At 40.8% G+C, this 23,473-nt stretch overlaps 2 protein-coding genes across 3 annotated transcripts; both read right to left on the bottom strand.

Moving 5' to 3' along the window:
- Positions 1-1,320: 1,320 nt before the first annotated feature.
- Positions 1,321-8,454, bottom strand: tmed8 (transmembrane p24 trafficking protein 8). Of its 2 annotated transcripts, none has more exons than XM_086093980.1 (6): positions 8,286-8,454; positions 7,877-8,096; positions 5,440-5,521; positions 5,285-5,375; positions 4,128-4,421; positions 1,321-2,288 (listed from the first exon to the last, which is right to left on the bottom strand). In XM_086093980.1, exons 2-6 carry the CDS (start codon positions 7,984-7,986, stop codon positions 2,071-2,073), a joined length of 795 nt encoding a protein of 264 aa, XP_085950106.1. In that variant the 5' UTR covers positions 7,987-8,096; positions 8,286-8,454; the 3' UTR covers positions 1,321-2,070. The 2 variants fall into 2 exon arrangements, with proteins under 2 accessions (XP_085950106.1, XP_085950107.1); XM_086093981.1 differs by having other exon boundaries at positions 7,877-7,988; positions 8,286-8,453.
- A 562-nt stretch (positions 8,455-9,016) lies between these two features.
- On the bottom strand, positions 9,017-23,288 carry atg2b (autophagy related 2B). The gene is made up of 43 exons (XM_086094160.1): positions 23,212-23,288; positions 22,300-22,698; positions 22,060-22,222; positions 21,812-21,964; positions 21,614-21,716; positions 20,967-21,129; positions 20,699-20,878; positions 20,498-20,594; positions 20,249-20,413; positions 19,167-19,318; positions 18,908-19,010; positions 18,601-18,844; positions 18,316-18,478; positions 18,128-18,220; positions 17,818-18,006; positions 17,093-17,366; positions 16,900-17,008; positions 16,625-16,826; positions 16,379-16,521; positions 15,909-16,066; positions 15,640-15,815; positions 15,419-15,569; positions 15,133-15,335; positions 14,699-14,779; positions 14,507-14,613; positions 14,312-14,404; positions 14,165-14,235; positions 14,015-14,091; positions 13,771-13,941; positions 13,489-13,621; positions 13,206-13,405; positions 12,723-12,952; positions 12,540-12,657; positions 12,188-12,379; positions 12,007-12,108; positions 11,840-11,918; positions 11,556-11,757; positions 11,389-11,458; positions 11,227-11,309; positions 10,516-10,637; positions 10,173-10,327; positions 9,818-9,967; positions 9,017-9,745 (listed from the first exon to the last, which is right to left on the bottom strand). The coding sequence occupies exons 2-43, from the start codon at positions 22,459-22,461 to the stop codon at positions 9,515-9,517; spliced, it is 6,213 nt and encodes a 2,070-aa protein (XP_085950286.1). The 5' UTR covers positions 22,462-22,698; positions 23,212-23,288; the 3' UTR covers positions 9,017-9,514.
- Between the last annotated feature and the right edge of the window lie 185 nt (positions 23,289-23,473).

The following is a 23,473-nucleotide window of genomic DNA, read 5'->3' as shown; positions in this document are numbered from 1 at the left end:
AATCTGTCTTCAAAATTAAATGGCAGCCATTATTATTATTATTATAATAATTATTTATTTTCATAATTTACTGATCATCAGTCGTGTTAACCCCAGTTAATTTGGTGTTTTTCACCTTATGAACCAAAAGCCTACAGCTCCCAAGATGCCACATTCAGGAAGTGCAATCCCTCTTGAGAGGAATTTCAAAGAACAGCGAGGTAAGCATCTCTAGGCAGACAGACCGAACGGGGTGCAAAATAACAAAATGTAAACAAATGCATAAAAATGGTGACATACACACATTTTAATGTTATTTCAACTGTCCATGTAATTTACCAATATGTATAAAAACGTTTTAACGCTTCACAACATTTCAGTGGTATCTCACTCAACAAAATGCAGTAAAGTATGGGGTAGATTCCACGGAGTTCCGACTTCCGGGTTTCACATATCAGCGTCGTTTCCGGCCACTGATGGCCGCGTTCCAACACTCGCTTCCCACCTTCTGCGGCGTCTCAACTCTCTGAAATGCTTCGGACAACTGAGACGAGTGCGAGTATGTAGTCGTCACTACACACCTGTCGACAGGAACACACAACCGAGGGGCACAAAGGCGGGAAGCGCAAGAAGTGGGACGCGGCCCACATGTCGCAAACAGGAAACGGAAACAAAGCTGATGTGTGAAAACCAGGAAGTCGGAAGTCCCGTCTCCTCCGTGGCATTTACCCTATAGTGAGGCCACAGATGCTTCTACTTAACCGGTAGTAAACGAGCGATTGAGTGGAAGCACCTGTGGCTAAAGTAAATATCCAAATAAGGGGCATAATATGCAAAACATCATGACAGGAACACAAGCACACATTTGGTTATCATTAATAGCCGTTTCAGCTTAAAAGGTGCAGGACATTTCTAGGGGTGCTCACTGATGAGAAAATTAGATAGAAGACATAGTAGTCATGCTCAATCTAAAGAAGCAAAAAAATAGTTCCCTCTTTTTTGTCTCGTTTTATGAGTGCACTTTCGAAACAAGCTTCAATCAATCAGACCAAGAATGCTGCTTTCCTTATGCAACAGTATCCATAGTTTTGATAAGGTATTGAGTAAAACATGGGTAAACCTGGCCCTGTGGGGATATCTGAAAATAAGCTGGCATTTCATCAGGATCCTGGTAACGGTTACATCACTCCCTTAATGCCACATTTAATGGAACCACGGGAGACGTTTTCTAATTATGAAGCAGCACGCACGAGAAACACGATGCCTTTAACACTTCAAGCCACATTATGCTTTTATGTAGTTTTGCAATCTTCGCACGCTTGCAACGTTCACACAGCAAAGTCGACAATATTCTCTTTATTGTGGAATATAAATTTTCAGGATCATAACTTAAAGACACAGAACAAACAATAGGAAACTGTAAAGCACGTGAAATGTGATAAGGTAGTTTGAAATGCAGCGGAACACGCCTATTGAACACAGTCCAAGAACATACAAACACAGTGACCTTCACTCACGTATAAACCTGTGCACAAACTACATATAGATGAAACACTACTACAGCAAATTAAAACCAGGGACTGGGCAAATGTAAATATTGAATCACTATTACATAATAAGAGCTTTATGTGATAACGAGCGGCTCAAATTGCATCATAAAAAAAAAAAAAATCACACACTGGATATCTGCCATCGTTTGCTTCGGTACATTCTTGATTTATGTCCCCTACTGACACACAAGATTTTTTTCATGGAAGTGCAGTTAAAAAGAAACAACTACAAGTAACAGCAAATAATACACGTTTAGAGCACTTAAGAACACCTAGCAAGTAGATGCTGTGTAGGTCTTCCCTGATAACCGCTACGAAACAGATGTCACAGTATAGATTGGATTCGATTTTTAACGGCACGGACGCAAATGAAAGGCTTCTTCAAATCTGACATTTGGCAACACAAAGCTGAGTGGTAAAAAATAGATATATATGTAACTTCTTTATTTCAACTTTTAGATAATAATTTAAAATAGCTTTAGCATTCACGATAAGAGTAATTTCCTTCTCGAAATCATACATTCATAAAGATTTGGCAATTTTAGGCACTGTAATAAATTCTGTAGTAAAGCGTTTTATTTCGCCATAGAGAGTAGGAGTTGTCGAATTTGAAGAGGTAAGTGCCTTCGCCCGGGAAGTCGTGGCTGCCGCCGTAGACGGTCAAGTGGCTGTCTTGGCGGTACACGGGAATGATCTCAACCAGGTTGGAGTTGCTTTGTGCTTTGGAACCCTTCTCCACATCTCCATTGGTGACCGGGCCTGCGATGGAAAGCACATTAGAAGTCCTCTCCAAAAGTAATTGGGACGGTGAGGAGAATTATTTTGTTTTAGTCGTATACTGGAATTTCATATCAAAAGATGAATATGAGACAAAAGTTGACAACGTGTAATATTTGAAATCCATTCTGCTAAAGCCTGTAAAGACGAGTGAGTGCATTCCAGAAGCAGCCATGCAAGCCCAAGTCATGACATTAACTCCACCGTGCCTCACAGAGGAGCTTTGGATCATTTCTACATTCTTTGGCCTTTCATGGCTCGTCTCTGTACTTCTTTTGCATAATTTTTTTTTTATAATAATCTGCCTTGTGTTGTCTTTAGGTTTTTCTTCAAAGCTCTCACTATGTTTCCAAAAACAAATCAAAACAATCCATCTAAAAGGCAACGCCTGGGCAATTAGGCAGACATGTTCCAATACTTTTGCTCATTGGCTTCTTGATGTCATTTTGTCTCGTATTCATCTTTTGATCTAAAAAAATAGACATTTCTTCAAGATACAACAAAAACAAAAGGATTTGACCTTGCTGTTCAAATACTTCGAATTCAATTGATTTATCTTTTCGAAAGCAGAATTAAAAATAACTGAAATAACGTGTTTGCACAATGTGTGCAGACCTTCTTATCAATGAGATGCGGCTGCGATTAAAATTGACAAATCACTTTTTTTTTCTTAATAAAAAAATAATAATAATTAACAAATCACATTCAAATTCATGTTTCATCAGTTAGAAAAGCGTGTACACCAGGTGCGTCAAACTCCTTTTAATTCAAGGGCCACTTTCACATTTGAAGTCTCAAGAAGACCAGACCAGTATGTCCATGGCCTAATAAACTGTAAATAACATCAGGTGAAAAATATTTCCTTTTTTTGGTGCAAATAATTACACATACATTCTGAAAATATCCCCATTTATTTTTTATTTTATTGCAGCAAAATCTAAATGTTCTTAAATGGAAGTCAACCTTACACATTTCTCGACAATATGTTATATGTGACCTCACCAGTCTAAACATGACATTCTGAATAATGTTACATTTGTGGAATATGAGTTATGAAGCAAAATTAATTTTATCCATCTTAGGGGGCGGCCATTTTGCCACTTGCTGTCGACTGAAGATAACATCAATGTTGCTCAGGGCTCCGGCAACGACCAATCACAGCTCACCTGTTTTCTGAAGCTGTGCTGTGATCGGTTGTTACCTGAGATCTGAGCAACTGTGATGTCATCTTTAGTCGACGGCAAGTGGCAAAATGGCTGCCCCCTGAGAAGGATAAAAATGGCTGCATTTTGCTGCTTAACTCATATCCCACTAACGCAATATTAAACACAATAACAAATTTAGACTAGCGGGACTGCATAGTACATATTATTGTCTAAAAAAATTAATAAATCAGTGTTGACTTCCCTTTTAACAAAAATGAGCGCACAATATTTACACCAAAGCCGATTTTCAGAATGTCATTTAAGTGGTTGCCAGTGTGACTTCCTGTAGACAAAATTAGTAGCAACAGTTAATTTTGTGTACTGTCTTCACGGTTAAGATTGGACCCCCCGACGGACCAGTTGTGGCCCGCGGGGCGTATGTTTGACACCCCTGGTGTACACACTAGCATATCATCTCAGTTGTTTAGTTTTACTTCCCCTTTCTAAAATATTGTGTTGTTTTCATTTGTCACATTAATTAATGACGGAAATTTTTGATTGATTTATTGGGTGATTTTTTTTTTTTTTTTTTAATACATCAATAAAAACCTGGCATTTGAACAGCAGCGTTGACTTTTTATATCCAACCTATTTGTGTGCTTTTCCAAATGCTAACCTTCCAGCTCCTCCTCTTCATCTTCATCGTCGCTCGATTCACTGACGTGCACGGTGATGGCCCGGCTGGTGACGGGAGTCCAGTCAAAATAGATGCCGAAGCCGACGTCGTAGCCGTCTGTGGCAAACTCCCAGCACACCTTCTTGGCTTCTGGCACGGTGGGCACGTGCACTGTCATGATGTCGCCCCGGTACACCGTCACCATGCTGTCCTTCTCCGTTCGAAGCTTGGCCTTGAGCTCTTTGAGGGCAGCAGATGTCCATGTCGACGGGGGTTTCAGGGGTGGCGTCTCAGCTGCGGCGGGAGCAGGAAATAACAGTTGATACTGATTTCGAAGCGTGTTCGGAATAATTTACTCATTCCCTACTTACTCCTTCACTGCCATTGACGGTTATAGACGTCAACAATTCAATTGAACTATTTCTATTAGTTTCACATTTTTTCCCACTTTTGTTAAGAGTATGAAAACCTATATATTTGTTTTATTGTATTAGAACAGATTTAAAAATGTTGATTAATCGTGAGTTAACTAGTGAAGTAATGCGATTAATTCCGATTAAAAATTGTAATCGCCTGTCGCCCCTAATTTTTAATAATCTTTTCTTTAAAAAAAAAGATTAAAAACAAACAAACAAACAAAAAAAAAATATATATATATATTTTTTTAAAAGATTTAAAATTACATATAATAATAATATATTTATTATATTTACAATTACAATTTGTAATTGTAAATATTCCCGTGACTTCACTAGTTAATTCACGATTATTTTTTTTTATTTTTTAGATCTGTTCTAAATGTACAAAAAAATCTAGGCTTTCATACTCTTGTTAACAAAAATGTTAAACTAATGAAGTTAGTGAAGTGAATGAGTTAATCACAAATTTGATATCTGTTCTAAATGTACAATAAAAAATGTTTTCTAGGTTTTCATACTCTTGTTAACAAAAGTGGAAAAAAACGTGAAACTAATAGAAATAATTAAAATGATTTTTTGACGTCTATAGCCGTCAATGGCAGTGAATGAGTTAAATATTGAAATTGAATAACACTACAATATGGACACTATGTCCATAAAAGATACCTAGTGATCCCAAATCCAGTTAAACCTAAGCCACGCATTAAATCTAAACATCAATCACCATGACATACGGACCTTTCATCTGAGCGGAGAGCGGAGGGCTCCCTGCGCTGTTCTTCTCACCCTGGTCCCCTGAGGCGTGCTCAGCAGGGGCCTTGTCGTTATCCTCAAAATACACAAACAAAACAATGTATAGCAGAAATACTCCATCAACGTGCACGTCCACGTACCTCTTCACGTTGCTCAGATGCATTCATAATAGCTTGTTTTTGGGCCTGGCTCAAGTTCGTGGAGAGGTCTGTGTTTGGGAGTCTGGAAAAAGAAGTAAACAAACAACACATTGTTGTTATATCGAAAACAGCTGAAATAAATACATCTTTGAAAATGAAGCAACTTGTGCATTGTATTTTCATTGCAAATCGTGACAGCCAGGGAAGGGAGTATGTCTGTACAGTATCAGACCCAGCGGTCTCATTACATAGTGTACCTGTGTTTATGAACCAGGACCAGGGTTCGACATTAACTCATTTGCTCCCAAAAGCACATTCTATTTTAAATGTCCCACAGACGTATTTATACATTTTTTTTATGTTTAAGCTCGAGGAGGCTTTGATGCAGCCTCTCAACTGCACAAAACGGTTGAAGCAATGATAGCTATTGCAAAAACGGCCAGCAGGTGGCAGCAGAGTAGAAGAGATCAACCAGGGCCATGTTGAAAACAAGCTGATTTACCCAAAGATCTAAGCAAATTTGTGAATAATGATGAAACGTATCTATATTCTAATGCTTATTGCTGCAAAACGGACACAGAGAGAAATCTACTTTGTTCCTCGATGAAAGAAGATACTCTAATCTTTCATTTGGTAGGTTCCATGTTTTTATAGCAATAGAACACAATATTCTGTGGGCCTTGCAAAATCAGTCAAAATCCAGTAAAATAGCTGGGAGCGAAGGGGATTGCTTCAGTGAAAATGGCTGGGAGTGAATGAGTTAACAGACTTTGTAAGGCCACTCGAAGTTCACTGCCGCTGGCCAGTACACATTTCATTAAACAATACGATAAAATCAACATAACGCTTGATTTTTTTTCTTTGCATTTAATATACAATCTTTGGAGTTTTATCCATAAGGAATTGCTTAAACAAGATATAAAGCCCGGAAAATGTCTAATGCTAAATATTCAGCTATATTTTATACTGCATCAAATATATCATATTATATATACATACATAAACATATCCCACCCCTAACACAATGTAGCTCTGTGATTGGTCGGATCAGTAAAAATCAACGGGCTCGGTACAAGATGTTTTGTATTGTATTGCATTGCATGTGAACTCATCTTGCAGAACAAGGTAATACATTAACAAGAAAATAGAATTATAAAGGCAGATTTTTTTTTCTTTACTGTTTTCTTGAAATTTACTATTCACATGAATTTAAAAGTATTTTCTTACATTGATGAATGACCTGACTTATTGCACTTAATGACAATTCAAAATATTTTTCATTTATATTTACAATTATTGAATCTGAATTATGTAAATCCATGCTGATGTAAATGTTTGTGTAACACTTAAGTGATTACAACAAATTTTATTTTCATTAATAAATAAATCATTTAACCAGTTACTGCCTCTGCAAAATTTAATCTGGAATTTAATATTTGTGGAGCTTTTTTAATCATGTCCTTGATATTTAAGAAGAATTGATGTTCTATAATTAATCAATATTGAATTAAACAAAAATGAATCGAATCGGTTAAAATCGACATCGAATCGAACTGAACTCATGTGAATCTAAATCAAATCGACAGAGGAAATTTGAATCGATACCCAGCCCTACTAATTGTAGCCTCATAACTTTAGGTTGAAAATACATGTGGTCCGACCATTATAGAAAACTTCCATGTTAGATGTATGTCCTCAATTAAAGATGTCCTAAATTGTAGATACTCACAAAATTTTAGATGACGAAAAAAAAAAGGAAATAATAACAAAGAATAACTATCTTATGTTTTTATAATAAATTAACTGTGCTGGTCTAGTGAAATCTTTTCTCGTCAGTCACCCATGTACATAGCCCCTAACCCCAAAATCAGAACCGTGAAGCGGACATGCTACGGTAATTACTTGCCATTACTCGCCTGGTAGTAGCCTCCTTGTAATCTAATATAGTGATTCCTAACTAGGGTGCTGTTGCAGACTAGCGTGCCATGAGAGATCATCAGAGGTGCTATGTGAAATTATGCAATTTCATTTAATTTGTCCCAGAAATTACAAATATATCTTTTTTTTATCCATCTATGCCAGTGATGTATAGTGGCAGGCAGAAGAATTACATGCTCTTCCATAAGATGGGCACAAGGTGCACTAAATGTGCATCCACCTGTTTACATTAATACAACTGAATAAAAGGCTTACCGCTAGCATCAGCTTTGTGTGCAATTAAATGGGGGGAAATCTCACGCAGAGTAATTATGTCATTTTGTAGAAAAATTGAGATCCAATAAAGGTTGGGCTATTTCGACCAAATGGCTTTCGCACGGTTCAAAATTGAGGACCAAGGAACACAACTGAATGAAGTTACCCCAAAACAGATGTCAACTGATCCGTTCTAACATTTTACAGTCAGTAATAACACTAACAGCTCCAGGCAGTCGCTCACCTGTCCGTTGGGTCGCTGTCGCAATGTTTGGATGTTATTCCAGGGAAAGATGTGAAGGAGAGCGATGACAGCCGCGACTGGAGCTCTGATGCGTCTTCCAATCTCTCCATGGCTATAAACACAAGACAAATAGGAAGGAGAGTGTGCGTGGCTCGGAAAGATGAAGCTCCGCCCCTCCGGATGACAGGGAGGGCCAACTAAAGGCAGCGCGAATCGGAAACTGTAAACAAAACAAAAACCACAATTGTTATGATGACATTTAACATAAGCATTCGAAGAGCGACTCAAGCGGCCACAAACACCTAAAAGGTGTTTTTGACAGGATGCTAGCTGGTTAGCGCACGTTAGCTGGCGTAACGGGAAAAAACGGGAGTCATAGCTGCAGCTGGACTCTGGACAAGGCTCTTACCACGGTGCAACGGCGAGAACTGAAACGTGAAAGTCTTTGAACGATTAGACTCGCGTCTAACTCAGGCCACGGTGAAACAGACTTCCATGTCACTGCAGTCATGTGACGGTGTATCGGGTCATGGAAATTTAGAGACTTCCGTGTTTCCGTGAAAGTAGCTCAGGCTGTGCACTTCAACGGCTGGTCTCGCGAGATTTTGGGTTCGCTCAACCTACACCCTACATAAATGTTGGGGTTTGGGCTCTTTTTGCTTCATTCACTGTGATAAGTTGGCTTTCGAAAATTGAAGACTCTCACGCGAATTGCTTACAACATAATTTTAAAGCATTTCTATTGAGTTCTGGCGCTAAATAAAAAGTATGAGTGTCACTGTTACTATAGCAACGTCATTTTTCGATTCAAACGGGAGTCACAGATTTGTGTCAGAGCTGCAGTGTCAGCGACAATGGTGGATTTCGATTGCATTCGCATAAATGGCACAATTCCTGTTTAACATTATACGTTTTTAATTTTCCACTCATGCTTTATTATACAAAGTCAAGAACGAACTGTACATCTATGTACAATAGTTACTTTCAACAAGCTGAGTGCAGCCCATGGGTAAGGAGAAAAACATACACAATTACTAGACTTTACAAAAAAAAATATGAGTAATATCTTAAGACTTTGGATCAACATAATTGAATAGATCCCAAAATTTGGTTTTAACAATAAAAGCAGCTACAAGTGGAAACCTGACAGGCTGACAATGTTGACAGCTGGATATTTATTTACCACCCCAACACAAAACAAAAATTAAATTAAAAAGCTGCCCCCGTACTGTGCATCATTTCTTTAGGCAAGCAGTAACCCTTCAAGTTCCTCAAAAGTGCTGTTAATTCCACACAGCTGTATTACATTGTACACTCTTCTTCATAATTTGCATGAAATGAGACTATTTACAGTAAATACCCAAGTCCACATACAGTGCATGTACTTTCAATCCAAGGTCACTAGTGAGATATTAGTAACAATAGACTTGGATAACAGACCAACTTATAAACATGTATTATTAATAATGACATGTTTAGATGCTGCACCTTTCCTAAAAGATGACATAATCCGATACAGATATGCTTTGAATACGTCCCTTTGATTCAACATGAACATGAAGGCACTGGTGAGGGAACAGGTGAGCTCAACAGTCATGAGATGATGTTTATTTACACCGGGACAGATGTTCTCCTCCATTACTCCTCGCCCTGCCTCCACTTTTGAGACTCCTCCTGGCGGGCATCGGGGTGAATCTGGTTCCTCATGCCACCCAAGACGTTGGAGGTGGCTTCCGTGGCCATAATGAGGGGCTTGACCACGGCGGGCGGCAACTGACGGAGAACCCCGCCCACTGCTCCGGTCATGCCGCGTTGTTCATGTTCCCGGGTGGCCGTGTCGTAGATGGTCAGTGCCGTGTCTGTGATTCCCTGGCGAGGACAACAACAATTTGGCGTTACGCAACGGGACTGGTGCGTGAATACGCAACCTCAGTTGTTTACCTCTTTCACCACTGTGTAGGCTTTCGCTACACCTTCTCTTAGGTCAACCGGCTGATGAGCCAGCCCGTAGTGTGAGAACCGTTTTACCCTCTTTGAGTCTCTCTCATTTGCTACCGGAGACACCATGTCATAAGCCGTCTCTGCTGCTGCCTAACAAAACAAAATGCACAACTCATTTTTTTGCTGGATTTACATTGCATGACACAATTCTATAGAATCATCAAATATTTTCAGGTAAGAATCAGGACTCTTCCAAATGTGGATAAACATTATATGGGTTATGTGTCGCTTTCAAATGCACATGTAAACGGACAGTCAAAAATATCAGATTTAGACAATCTTAATTGAGGTTTACCTGAATGGTCCGCACCATCCTGTTGGTGAGCTCGAGGGCGGCCATAGCGGTGGATGTTCCGAAGGAGGCGGTGCCACGCTGGAAGCCGCGCACGATGCGACCATCCTTCCTGTACTGCTCGATTGGGAGCCACACCAAGTCTCGAAATCCCTGAACTGAACACAACATTTATGCACTGGACTGCATGGCCTAACAGAGTTCATATCCAGCCAACAGGATATAGCTGGGAAATGTATTTACAAGGTATCAATTACTGTAAGTGGTGCGCTCGGGCCAACAGCTTTCATTAATTACAATAACAAGTGAATGGAAGCACATACATGCAATAGAAGGCGATATTTACCCAGCTGGACCAGCGAGTGAATGGGCCCCACACCACCCAGCAGGCCTGGAAGCTGGTTTTTCTTGATGTCGTTAAGCCACTCATTAATTGCATAGGAAAAGAGCTTATCCACACCTAATAAACTACAAAACATTCCCAAGGGGGGGAAAAAAAAAACAACAACATGTAAAAGAGAATTACAGTACTCAAGTAGCATGTTATGGCTTGCATTTTTAAATTTGACTATTTCTTTTAATTTACTATATAAATTGTCATCCTTTACACTACTGCTGTAATATGTGTAACACATTTGTCACACCTAACCATTTTTTTTCCTAATGATAATTAACAAACCAATATATATATATATATATATATATATATATATATATATATATATATATATATATATATCTATCTATCTATCTATCTATCTATCTATCTATCTATCTATATATATATCTATATATATATATATATATATATATATATATATATATATATATATATATATATATATATATATATATATATAAATAAATAAATAAATAAATAAAGTATAGATATATATTCAGAGAAAAAAACTCACAAATTTACGAGAAAAAAGCTTGTATATTAGTTTTTTTCTCTGGATCTCTAAACAATCGATTCTTTCTCAAAAATAATTATAGATTAATTTAATAATTGATTTGTTGTCAATTTTTGCCATTGTAATTCAGGAAAAATGCATACCCTTGTCGGTAGCACAGCTGTCTCAGTTTGAGCTCTGAACAGTTCAGCTGCGTCAAACCGATAATGATCCCTGAAAATGTTCCCTGGGAGAAAAACAGTGAATGGTGATCAGTCAACTAACAATGAGTGGAATGAATTCAAAGCCTGGTTAAGGTTCAGTACCTGCTCCAATGAGACATGTTTTCCATGATAATCCAAGCGAATGGGAACCTCAGAGGTGAATCTGAACTCCCTGTAGCACAACAACAACAACAACAAAAGTCAATTAGAAGACTCTGTCAAGGCCTTTTGATCTTTTTTTTGATTTATTGAATCTATCTGGCAGCAACCTAAAGAATATGGGCTGGTCGGAGAACAAAGCGGTCGATGTGTCACTGTCACCGGCCTCCTCCCGGCCACACGTGGAGAAACCATTTTGGCTCAAATGTCTCTGTGCAGGCACCGAAATGATGGGTGCTGGGTCCTGGTTGGGGCCAGCATGCTTGGAGAAGCTGCATGAGATCTCTGGGGCTTTCTTCATGGACATGCTCACTGTAGCGGGATGAAACGCTTTAGTCAGGCAATTAGTAAGTAATCTAGAGGAGCTTATTGAGGAGGAAGTTGAATCATTTACCATCTTGGCTAGGTGGGGAGAAAAACTCCACTTCTGTGGAAAGACTCGTGAAAAAGTCTTTCAGGAAGAAGAGCGCGTCCTTCAAAGAAATAAAACAATCATCATGTTTGATATTTTGCTATTTTCTGTCATTTCAGCACACAAAACCAAAAACAAACATGCTTTACCTGATCAATATTGAGTCGCAGAGGCATCAGGGAAACCCGTAAGCAGCACTCTTGTGGAGCCTGGCCGGATTCAGGACACATGTGCAGTGCCTTAACTGTCAACTAAGCGCCAGAAAGCAGAAAGTTACCAAACAGCAGCGTGAGACTTCAGCAGGTGATTCCACGTGCTGTTTTCCCTCACCATGTTAGAATGAGCCTTGCGGGGCATTTCTTTGCTGGAGTACAAGTAAAGGAACTTGTTCATCTGGGAGCTCGCCAGCCTGTCTCGGATCTCCAAGTCTTGGACAACAAACACCTGGCGAGATACGGGCTGATCTGCTGGAGATCCGGAGGCCTCCTGGTCATGCGGGTACACCTCATGTTGGAATCTCACCTGAGGGTGAAAACGGCATGGTCAATGGCTCAGGAAAAAAGGGATTAAAATTCATGATACAGCATGTGACACAAATTTACCAACCACTATATGAGGTTCATAATAATTGGGTTACCTTAGTTTTACCTTCCTTAAGGAGAAAATAAGTGAAAAAAATTACTTTGCTGAGTTGAATCTCCATCAGGACATCAGGGTTTCTTCCTTTTCCACCCCCGGTGCGTCCAGAAACTCTGGCCTGCCGAACTGGTGTTTGGGAGGGGGAACTGTGGGGAGTAGTCCTAAATTGCAAAGAGAGGGGACATTTACAAATCTTACACAGTTACCGCAAACATTCTTAACTCACCCCCGGCTTCTGGCAGGAGAAGCTGTGAACGTTACACGGCCAAAATCTTTGCCACCATAAAGGTGCCACACGATGGAGATCTCCTTGACGAGGTAACGCACCTCCGGAATGGGAAAATTCAAGGCTCCGCGACTGGAATCGCTCCCGTCCAGAGGCTGACTGAAGTGCTCGTATTTGATTTGCACCGGCTCCGACGTCAGCAGCTTTATGACAGGCTCCTGATCCACATCCTGAAACATATTGTAACACTCTCAAAGGTTTGTAGAGAAAGATTGAGCTGCTCAAATTAGGTACCTTAAATTATTATCATTTATAAATAAATAAGAAACTTTGAATGGGTGAAAAAAATAAATATTTTTAAGCATATTTTGGGTCTGTATGAAAATAATAATAAGAATAATAAATTCAATTTGGCCGATTATTTTGTATGGCTATTACACAACCAAAATACATCACGCTATGATACAAACAACAGTTACTGACCTCTGCCCTGGAACCGGGCGTCTCCAGAATGCAAAAGTCATCAGTCTCCTGTGCCAGGCTGGGAACAGGAGTGATGAGAGGAGAGTGGAGGATGGGGTATGTGGGGCTGACATCCTGGACGGAATTCCCACTCTCATCTGGGAACAGGAACAAGTCAGAGCGAGGGGGCTCATGATCACGTTTCCTCTCCTCTTGGGCACCTGCAAATTTGACCGAATATTAACAGTATGGTATAAAAAAAAAAAAAGTGCAGAGGGAGAATCATTGGGAACCAAAACGTTACCATTTTGTTGTAGCACAGGAGCATGCTGCCCATCAGTCTCCTCCATCGCTTCGCTCATCAGATCCTGCAAAATCTGCTGCTCAGTCTCAGCAAGCAGCGGAGTCTGAGCGACCAGCCGGCCGGGAAGCTCTGCCTGTCCAAACAGATACTCAAGACTAAGCATCATGAACAGTTTTAGGATTGTTGTGCAAGTTGGTTATGAATGGCAGACGTTGAGAATGTACTCACACTTTGTACTAAAATAGTAGCGCACATACAGCATTTCAAATTGCCTTTGCTAACCTTGTTTTTTTGTGTAGCGCTGGTTTGCTTGGCCTCGAGCTCTGCAGGAGGCAGCAAATCCCCATAGCTGGCAATGTACTGGATTAGGTTCATGAGGGCAGCACAGGAGTCGGCGCACGTTCTGATGTGGATGACGTCACTAGAGCATCGAAGCTCAAACCTCGGCTCGGACTATCAACGACACGACAAGAAAGTGAGTGAAAATATGAGCTCCCTTCAAGTCCTTTGGGAACGTCCCGCCTACCAGTTTCCCATCCACGGCAGGTTTGACAGCTGTGATTCGCAGTTCCAGCGTTCCCATGTCTACCACTTGGACATAGTCTGGCACCGAAATAACATTACAAGCATGAGTTAAAAACCCGTGATACATTCTTCTCATCGAGGGCTTACTTACCGCGTGCTAAATCGACAGAGACAACATTACACTTGTCCGAGAGGAACAGAGCAGCTTCATCCAAAATGATCCTGGAACAGAGTTTCTGGTTTCACTCCTCTGCAGTAACAGAACCTTGGATTTCATAAATCATAAGTCATGTCATACCTGAGTGTTGAGGAAGAGTGGTCAAGTGACACGCTGCTAGAGATGCTAAAGGTTTCGACCACAAGCAGTGATCTTAGAGGTAAATAAAAAGGCCTGTCCAAAGATAAAAACATGCCACGTTAGAATAGACACGCAGATGTCAACCTAAAGGTAATTGATTTGGCAAGTAGTAAGTACCAACCAGGTCTCCTTTACCTGTAGTCAAGAGAACAGTTCCATAAATGTAGATGTAGGGTGCTGACAGACGCGGGAGGAGCGTAACCCAACACAGGCTCATCGGAGACATTCAAAAAGTCAACAATCTGGTGCAAACAGATTAGTAATTGCTTTTCACCTGTATACATGCAGTCAATTATATGTCATTTAATATGAGAGTAAAGTTGCTACCTGATCATACCACCCCAGGTTGGGAGGTACCACTCTGTGCTGGACTGTTGCCCCTCTCACTCCAACAGCAACCAAAAATTCCTGTGTGCAAAAATGAATCAAATTGATGCAACTGATCGTAAATGTCACACATTCAAGGCCAAATCCTGCCTAAATACTATAGACTTGTATAACAGTAGACTACAGTATATAATAAACGCAGTGGTCAAATTATGTGTGCACCTGTGTTCGCGTATAGCAGGTGCATGGTGAGTAATTCACAGTTGTGATTTACTTACTCCTATTCTGATCAAGCAGATGTCCACCACTACTACATCTATCATATTGCATACCAATTTTGTGACCCACCTGAAGGCGTCCTGGCTACAAAAATTACAATCGACTCTTGTTCTACACATTCACATAATCACATAATTTTTTTCAATATGGCCTACCTTAACGCTGTGCTCGGCATTCTGCGACGAGATCTTGACCGCGACCGACACCATACTACGGGCCTCCAAGCCAATACACTCTGAGGGAGTGGATGATCTGTCGGGGGATGATTCTGATTGGTAGATGGTCGGTTCCAGCCAGTGTGGATGTGACCGGAATGGCAGCTTGATGTCTGACGAGGAGGTTCCTCCGTCGACAAGTCCTGTGTACATTAACAGAAAAATGGAAATCAGTTCATTAATACAGCTATAATGAAGTGCAATATTCAACAGTGCAGGTGGTTACCTTGATGATACATGGAACTATTGGAAGTGTGAAAGCAGACATAGTGCTGGTCTTTAAAGCCTTCATGTTGCGTAACACTGAACAGCACCGCGTTTTTCACCTCTAGCCAGAATTCCCCGTGTTTGTTTTTCAGTAGTGTTTTATCCTCCTTCTAGAAAAAAAAAGAAGATCTAAACAACTTTTCACGAGAGGAATTTTTTTAAGGAAGACAATTGATGTACCTTAGCGTTAGTTTGAAGCGCAACCAAGCCATGGTTGACGCTGATAATGGCAGAGAACAGGCTCTGGGAGCCCTTATTCTGAATTTGGGGCTTTTTCTTCTTGTGAGACCTCAACCCTCGGTCAGAAGAAGCAGAGTAGTAGTGCATGTACTCCTCATCTGAACCACTGCTATCTTCTACAAGCAGAACACAAAAAGTCCTCCTGTGTTTAACACTTAAATTTCGAGTCTGCAAACAGTATTCAGGAGCAACAGTTTTAGTCGTCTCACCCTCAGGCCCAGTCGAGCGAAACTGGGTGAAGCTGTCCTTCGTGTAAGTGTTGATCAACTGACTGGCGACAGAGAGACCAACACCATATGGCATGCTTTCGACTGTTTCCACAGGCGAAGGAGCAGTGGGCTCCCACAGCAGGAGGTCATTGTTTATCCTGAAATATAGTGAAAATAAATTATTTACATCTTACATACGTATATGGTTAAAACAGACATTACTCAAATCCTGGTGAGTGACCTTCTTAGTTCATGATTTTTCTATTAGTTCATTCAGTTATTTTGCAAAGAGACAAGAATTTACACTGACCATATCGTGCAATAAATGTTTTTCTTTTTCATAATAGCAGGGCCATGATTGCTGTATAGTCTTTTATATGCTGCTCAGGGGGCATATCAACGGTACATTATCCGGGGGAATGTTTCGAGTACCTCTTATTATTCAGCTTGCGTTTTTTTTAATGACTTACCTGTTGTGTAGTTTTTCATAAAATGCTTTGCTGGGTAAAGATAACTGCACATTGGGGAAACACAGCTCAAGGACAAAGCGTGAATTGTTCATGGTTTTCTCTTGAAACTCTGTCATCTCAGCAACATCGCCAGGTATGACCATCTGGAATTGCAATTTTTTTTTTGTGAAATATGGACTTGTCATCATCTGCTCAACTGTGTATTAATATTGACGCATAACGCTTTTCAACCTTTGAGGCACGTACCTCTTCATTTTCATACATAACCCTCCGGGAAGAAAAGGGTGATGGCTCTGGTTTCCCAAAGTCACAAACATCCTTCAGTGAGTGGGCAGCACCCTCCTCCTCTTCCTCCTCAAGGAAATTGTCCTCCGCGCCTTCTTCATCCTCGGCCGTCACACGTTCAAGGATGGAGTGCACCGCAGTGGGGTTCATTTTCAACACGACTCTGGTGTGTTGAAGTGTGCCGTCAGTGAGAGATGACGTGAAACAGACAAGGATGATGTTGAGGTCAAACATACCGTGGCCAATCAAATTTCACACTTTCAGATGTTGTCATGTCTCCGTCCATGGTGTGGGACACTCGGAGGAACCTGGCAGCTGGTTGCTCTTGCTCCTCCTGGAACCTGCCTATGGAAAGGAAACAGGCGACAACCGTTAGGGAGGACTGAGTGGATAATACGGAAACTTTCTAGACTTTTGACATCATTATACCAATTAGCTCCCTGAAGGTGAGCTCCATCTTGGTTTGATCTGGCGTGCTGCCACCCCTAAATTCGGTTTTAAATTCCACATCTTCCAGCTCCAGGTACAGCACTTCTTTCTGCAAAGACTTTTTAAACCAGGGACCTCTCTCCTGATCGGAGCGCAGATCGGGAATGGGAAATCGGACTGCAAGGCCCAGTATTGGGGCATTAACCGTCAGGGACACGTGGCAGTTGGAAGGGGTGTGGCTGTCGTCGAGAAAAACCTCTGCAAAGGCCTTATGCTGCAAAAAATACACATTCATGAGATTAATCATGAAACAAAAAGGCAATCACTACTAATCAAGTCAAGATGTAGGCACGTGATGATTAATCATGATCAGGCACTTGATATTCTGATTAATATTGCATGCGTGCATTAGGAGTTGAGCAGCAAAATCCAGCTGTTTTTATTCATCTCAGTGGGCGGCCATTTTTCCACTTGCTGTTGACTGAAATGGCATCACAGTTGCTTAGAACACAGGTAACAACCAAACACAGCTCAGATTTAGAATCAGATCTTCAGTCAACAGTAAGTGGCAAAATGGCCGCCTCCCGAGATGGATAACAACGGGTTGATCTTGCTGCTTAATTCCTATTCTACAAATACAGTTGAATAGAAAATACCGCGTCAAAAGTTAAAACTTTACAAAATCGACTGTCGATTTTCATTTTCTCTTCAGGAAATGTTCTTACCAAGCTGGCATGCTTATTGTAGGACGTGTACATGTGTGAGGTCATCATCTCCGTGGTGGCCAGCTTCTGAGGCTGAAGTACTGAATTGAGACGGTCCACAATACTGATGTCGAGCTCGGAGCGCACAGGGCCCAGTTCTACCTGCATGTCAGCTTTTCTGGGGATGGTGCTGAGTCGCGCCTGGCCACCCTGCAGATGTAAAGCACAGCCTAAGCTCACACTCAGAAAAGAGTGCTGTACATGTAAATAAATGTGACTACCAAATGTGAAGGTTGCTTTTTTTTGTGTTTTTTTTGTTTTTTGCATTTACCTGGGGGCCTCTGCGCTCAGCCTGTTTGTAAAGCAGGTGAAAGCAGGTACTAAGTGGTGCTTTGCCACTGGCTGCAGTGCTAAACGTCAGGAGCTGAGTTGTGACAGAGAAACGTGTGAGTATCATGCTGTGAATCCACCAAAGAACGCATGCAGAGGATGTGCTGAACTCAGCGTTGCGTCGCTGACCTCAGTGTACTGAATGCCTCTCTGAGAGCCGCCGGTGATGCTCTCAGAGGGGAACAGACACTCCAGCAGCTCCATTTGATCAAGGGAGACATCGGTGCTAAAGGTCCGTAGGTTGGTTCCCTGACAGTGCTCATAGATTATCTTAAGACCCTGACCCACAAACCTGCAGATGTAGCAAAATGTCACTCTAAGATTTGTATGCCACCACCCCCCCCCCCCCGCCACCCCCCCCCCCCCCCCCCCCCACTCTAAACATGACCTCTAGTGAACATCGGAGACACATACCTGAGGTGATCTTGGGGGCAGGCGTGATTAAAGACTGATCGAGACTGTAGGAAGGCAGCGGGGTTGAGGTGGCTCGGGCCCACCATGCTGAAGAAGTGCGCAGCCATAGGGCCCAGCGGACTAGGGGAAGCATCAAGGGGTGGTAGCGGGTCAATGTGGAGGACTGAGACTGCCAAACTGCTCAGTGTCAAACTTAGCACCAGCTCTGGCCTTGACTCGTCACCGTGGGTTTTGGAAGGATGTGCTGAAAGCGAACACGATCATCAGGATGATTCCATTTCATGATCACACAAACATGGACGCTTACAAGTTTGTCGTAACAATGTTTGAGGGAGTTGTGAGTCTCGGGACTTTCCGGGAGTCTGTTTCTCTCTTTGTCGTGGTACGTCCATGTAATCGTCCCACACAGCCTAACACCAGAAAAACACATTGACTCGGATTAGAAAGGCAAAAGTTAATTAGAATACATTCACAACTCAAATCTGTAAGTGCTTCTGATGTTATCAATGTCGTCTGCACTAGAAATTGCTTTCAGGATCTAATTGAATTATACACGCTGGACTTACAGTTATGTTTCCGGACGGTGATTCTCCCGGAGAGGCAGAGTAGTTGCTATTGAGTGACAAGTCCAAATCTACAGTAGGAGGTTCCCCCAAAGGAGGGAGGGACGACAAGCTGTGAGACATGTCCATGTCAGCCATGGAGAAGAAGACATCATCTACTCCAACCATAGGTTTGTTTAGAGAAAGAAAATAAGAAAAAAAGAATAATCCTTCAATGTAATGACTGACACTTGACAATATTTTTAAAAGAACTATACAGTGGAACCAGAAAAATTTAATGCCTCTTTGGCCAGTCAAAAAAATTAACCCACATCAGAGGAATGTGGTAGAGCTCTGACTCGTACCTGGATTTGCTATTTGTGTTCACATTTACAAGCAATTGCCAAATGAACTCAAATCTGTTACTTACTGTACTGTTCCTGAATAAAATGCTTCATAGTTCAACCAATAAAAATCCAATTTGATTAAAAAAATGGTAAATTGAGTGCACTTACGTTGCCCTTTCTCAACACCAAACAGTGTCCAAAGCACTTAAAAATGCATCATTCATTCATTTATTTGGAATGTACCTGGACATAGGAAGGCCAAAAGCCAGGATTTGAACCCACAACCTCCGCACTATGAGGCGGATGTGCTAACCAGTCGACAATCAAGCTTAATGCAAAATTTGACATCACTAATATATAAGTCCCCTCCAAAAGTATTGGAACGGCAAGTGCCTCTCCTTTGTTTTTGTTGTATACAAAAGTCTCAGGTCAAAAAAAAAGTTCAGAATTCCAGCTTGGGTGAAACCCAAATCCCAAAACAAGCACTAATGTTTACAAAATCAATCTGAAAGGCAACACTACACTACAATCACCCATCAGGCACATGTTCCAATGCTTTTGCTCACTTGACCAGTGAGTTGTTTCAAACAAATTGTGCTATGTCCTGACTACTGACTTGGTTAACACAAAATATAAAAACACATGTACTATTTTTAAGATAGCAAGAGTTAGTAGAGCGGATCATTTCAATCTCAGAAAAAAACCCAAAATGTGCTGGACATTAGCGGTTCCACTGTCGAGTATAGATTCAAGTCAAACCTCGACTAGAGACAGTTCGAGTCGTCTGGCTCTCAAAAAGTTCGGCTTCTGCTCCTGCCATTACAGTGTCCTTCTTCAGACAGCGGTTTAGTTCCATGTGGAGTCGGTATTCATCCTCCTGCTGCATAGGTCGACTTTTTCTGTCCTTGGCCCATTCTTGTGCACCTTCATGCAAAAGCAAACAAATGCTCATAAAGTTAAACAAACAGTGATGCTGTAGGTCTGTTACAGTTACGAACAGGCACTCACGTTCAAAGGAGAACGCTCCGAACAAGTCTAGAAGTAGATGAACTTGACGTGGTGAGAGCAAAATCAGAAGCGTGTCAATGTGCCCGGCAACATCCAGCTGAAAGGCAAAAAAAAGATTACCGGCCTCTAGTCTATAAATATCAATACCAAAATCTAATTACAGAACATTTTTATAGACATGACACAGATTTATTGAATTACCTTTGCTCCAGGCATGGCTATGTTGTTTTTCAGCGTGAGGGACAGCTCAATTTTACCACAGAGACTCCCAACTTGCACAGGTTGAAAAGGTACTGTTGAGGATACAGTCTCTGTGAACTGCGGATGAGGCTCGCAAATGATTTTTGGATTCCAGCTGGGAGAGAGTTTTGGCTCCGTTTCCTGTCAAGCAAGTAAAAAAAAAAGAGGGCATTTATTGACTGGCTGCAGGTACATGCAACTAGTTTATGCAGAATCTGAAAAGACAAACCGTTGGAAGTGGTGAAGTTTTAAAACCAGCTCGACACACATCAGTGAACTCATCCCAAAATACAGCGATGCCTTCCATTTGTAGTTTTTTATGTGCAAATGTGATTGGTTGATGCACATTCACACTTGGGCTCTCCTCTCCAGTTTCATCAGAATAAAAAATCCTGGATATACACAGTTTAAAAAAACAAAAAACAATGCCCCACAGCTATTTGTGTTAATTTCTGTATTTCCCCCTAAATATTAGTAACGTTGTTATTAACTTGCAGTAATAAACAGAATTTATTAACTATTTATTTTTAAACCATTTATCTCAATAATTTGTTAATTGATTTATTGTAGATAAAAACATTGATTAAAAAAATCTTAAGCAACAATTAATTGTATTAAATAAATTAATTGTACAGTACATAATAAAACTAAAAATCCAAATTTAAAAACTTTATTATAGCTTTGCCTATCTGTTAGTTTTTAAAATGTGGTACTTGAGCACAAGAATTCGCCAAACTCTTGCAAAAGGTGTTTTTTATTTTTATCAATTTAACTTTTTTAAATGTTTTTTTAGAATTGGCTTTGTATTTAGGAAGAAAATAATGGTTGGTAAGATTTTGGCTACAATTGTTGTTTTAAATATGTGTCCCAACTTACTTGCTGATTCGAACCTCAAGTGCAATTCCAGTTTTGGAATTTTCCGGAATGTGTTCAACCCTCAGAACTGTATCCAAAAATGTAACTTTGACTCTTCTCAGAACTACATGGAAGACAATTCAAACAACAGTTACTTGAAGCACCTTCCCACTCGTCAACCTATCCAAGTTCCAGAGGCTTCCTCGGCAAATCATGTACCCGTTTCTATTGTTTCAGCAAACTTCTCCAGTCCTTCAAACGGCTGGAAGCTCTCTACAGTTTCATCTGAGAGCTTCTGGCTCAGACACTCTTTGGCGAGTTGCATGCTGCTCGTCATGAAACTGGACCAGTACATGGGCTCAGAGCCAGATGCTGGAAAAAAAAATGAAAGAGTTTTCAGATAGGGCAATTAATGAAAACAAGACGTCATGCTTTTCTCAACTTTCAGCACTTTAAATGCTGCTTACCTACTCTTGGCCTTGGTCTAAACACCATCTCCAAACCTTTGACCTCAAGGGCACAGTTGTCATGCAGCAAAGCTGCCCATGGGACGGTTAAAGAAATAGTCTGGATGAAACCCGCAATAATCTCAAAGGGAGCATCTGCCGTCTCTAGGAGCTCATTGAGTGACTGAAAGGCAAAATCAGTTTACTTCAATTCTAGTCAATGCTGATTGTGTGTTTATTGAATTTCTTAAATGAACATACCCACTTATCCAGAGGCACTTGTGCCAGTGATCCAGTGCCTTGGTAGAGATCTAAACTGAGCTGATCCAAACTCAATTTTTCCTGCAGAAAGTTGCCAAGGTACCGATGCAAGAGGTAACGACAGGCCCGCTTCTTAATGGACTCGGAAAATGGCCAAGGCATCTTGACTTAATGTGCATATGTAAGTACAGTGCAAAGATAAAAGTAAGGTATTTTAAAGCTCTTAGGCTAAAATGTGTTTGTCAAGATGACTATTAGGAATGAATCAATTGTGCCATCCCGTCCACTGAAAGAAATCACAACACATGAATTCTGACATCCTTCACATCACATCCCACGATGACGGAGGATATGATGATACTGAAAGATGTGTGAAGGCGGGTCTCTGAATCCAGTTTCCTGCACAAAATAAACACACGGAGTGCTTTGACGCACAATGTTTACATCACACTGATTAAATAACAACTTAAAAGAGCTCAGGTAGAGCTAAAGACGCGACCGTTATAATAGCTCGCCTATCGTAAAGGGAGCAGACGCACTTTCGAAATAGCTTTTAGCATGTCGACATATATGTTGCCAGTCATTTGCTGCGTTTAGCAGAGCTGTCACGACAGGAGACAAAAGGCATGCCAATTGCTAACCATGAGCCGGGCTAACGAGTGACCAAGCTGGCTAGCATATCGACGTATTGAGTATAATCAACGTTATCACGCCGGCTAACATGTTGCTAAGGTTGAACCACTACACTCACTGTTTAGTTACTTGAAAATCTTAAAAACCATAATAGGTCTAATTTTTAACCATAGCATGTCAGAACAGTGTCATCAAGTCACGTATGTAAACAAATGGAGCGTGCAAGTATACAAAATGAATGAGCAGAGTTGAAAAAAATTATCGTGCCTATTAAATTACCTTTTAAATGCGTTGTTTACAAACACTCTCATGACTCCGCACCAACTGAGCCTTCACACTATTCCGGATCGTTTATGCTAGGTTGTAGCAGCAGAATGGACAATGTAAAAATATGCTCCCAAAACGTCTTATACAATTGGTCTATGCTACTTTCAATCAATCAAATGAGCCAATGGAATGTTTGTAACGCAGTAAAATCCCGCCTTTCTCCTTTTCCAACCAATAGATTTCTTCCAGTTGAAACTAACCTTATATTATGGGG

Source organism: Leptonotus elevatus, chromosome 14 (genome assembly GCF_054856555.1).
Source record: "Leptonotus elevatus isolate MCC_2025b chromosome 14, RoL_Lele_1.0, whole genome shotgun sequence".
NCBI classification, from domain to species: Eukaryota; Metazoa; Chordata; class Actinopteri; order Syngnathiformes; family Syngnathidae; genus Leptonotus; species Leptonotus elevatus.
This window is presented reverse-complemented; position numbering and strand designations above follow the sequence as displayed.

Bases quoted from the DNA above. Each gene is read 5' to 3' on its own strand.
- tmed8 (XM_086093980.1), bottom strand. From the start codon at position 7,986: ATGGAGAGATTGGAAGACGCATCAGAGCTCCAGTCGCGGCTGTCATCG. The intron at 5,522-7,876 runs GTGAGCGACTGC...TTCTTTTTCCAG, and splicing joins GACAGCGACCCAACGGACAG to ACTCCCAAACACAGACCTCT. The intron at 4,422-5,284 runs GTCCGTATGTCA...CTCCCGCCGCAG, and splicing joins GCTCTCCGCTCAGATGAAAG to CTGAGACGCCACCCCTGAAA.
- atg2b (XM_086094160.1), bottom strand. From the start codon at position 22,461: ATGCCTTGGCCATTTTCCGAGTCCATTAAGAAGCGGGCCTGTCGTTAC. The intron at 13,406-13,488 runs GTAACGTTTTGG...TCAAATTTGCAG, and splicing joins TCCTGTGCTACAACAAAATG to GTGCCCAAGAGGAGAGGAAA. The intron at 9,968-10,172 runs GTAAACCTCAAT...TTGTTTTGTTAG, and splicing joins GGATGGTGCGGACCATTCAG to GCAGCAGCAGAGACGGCTTA.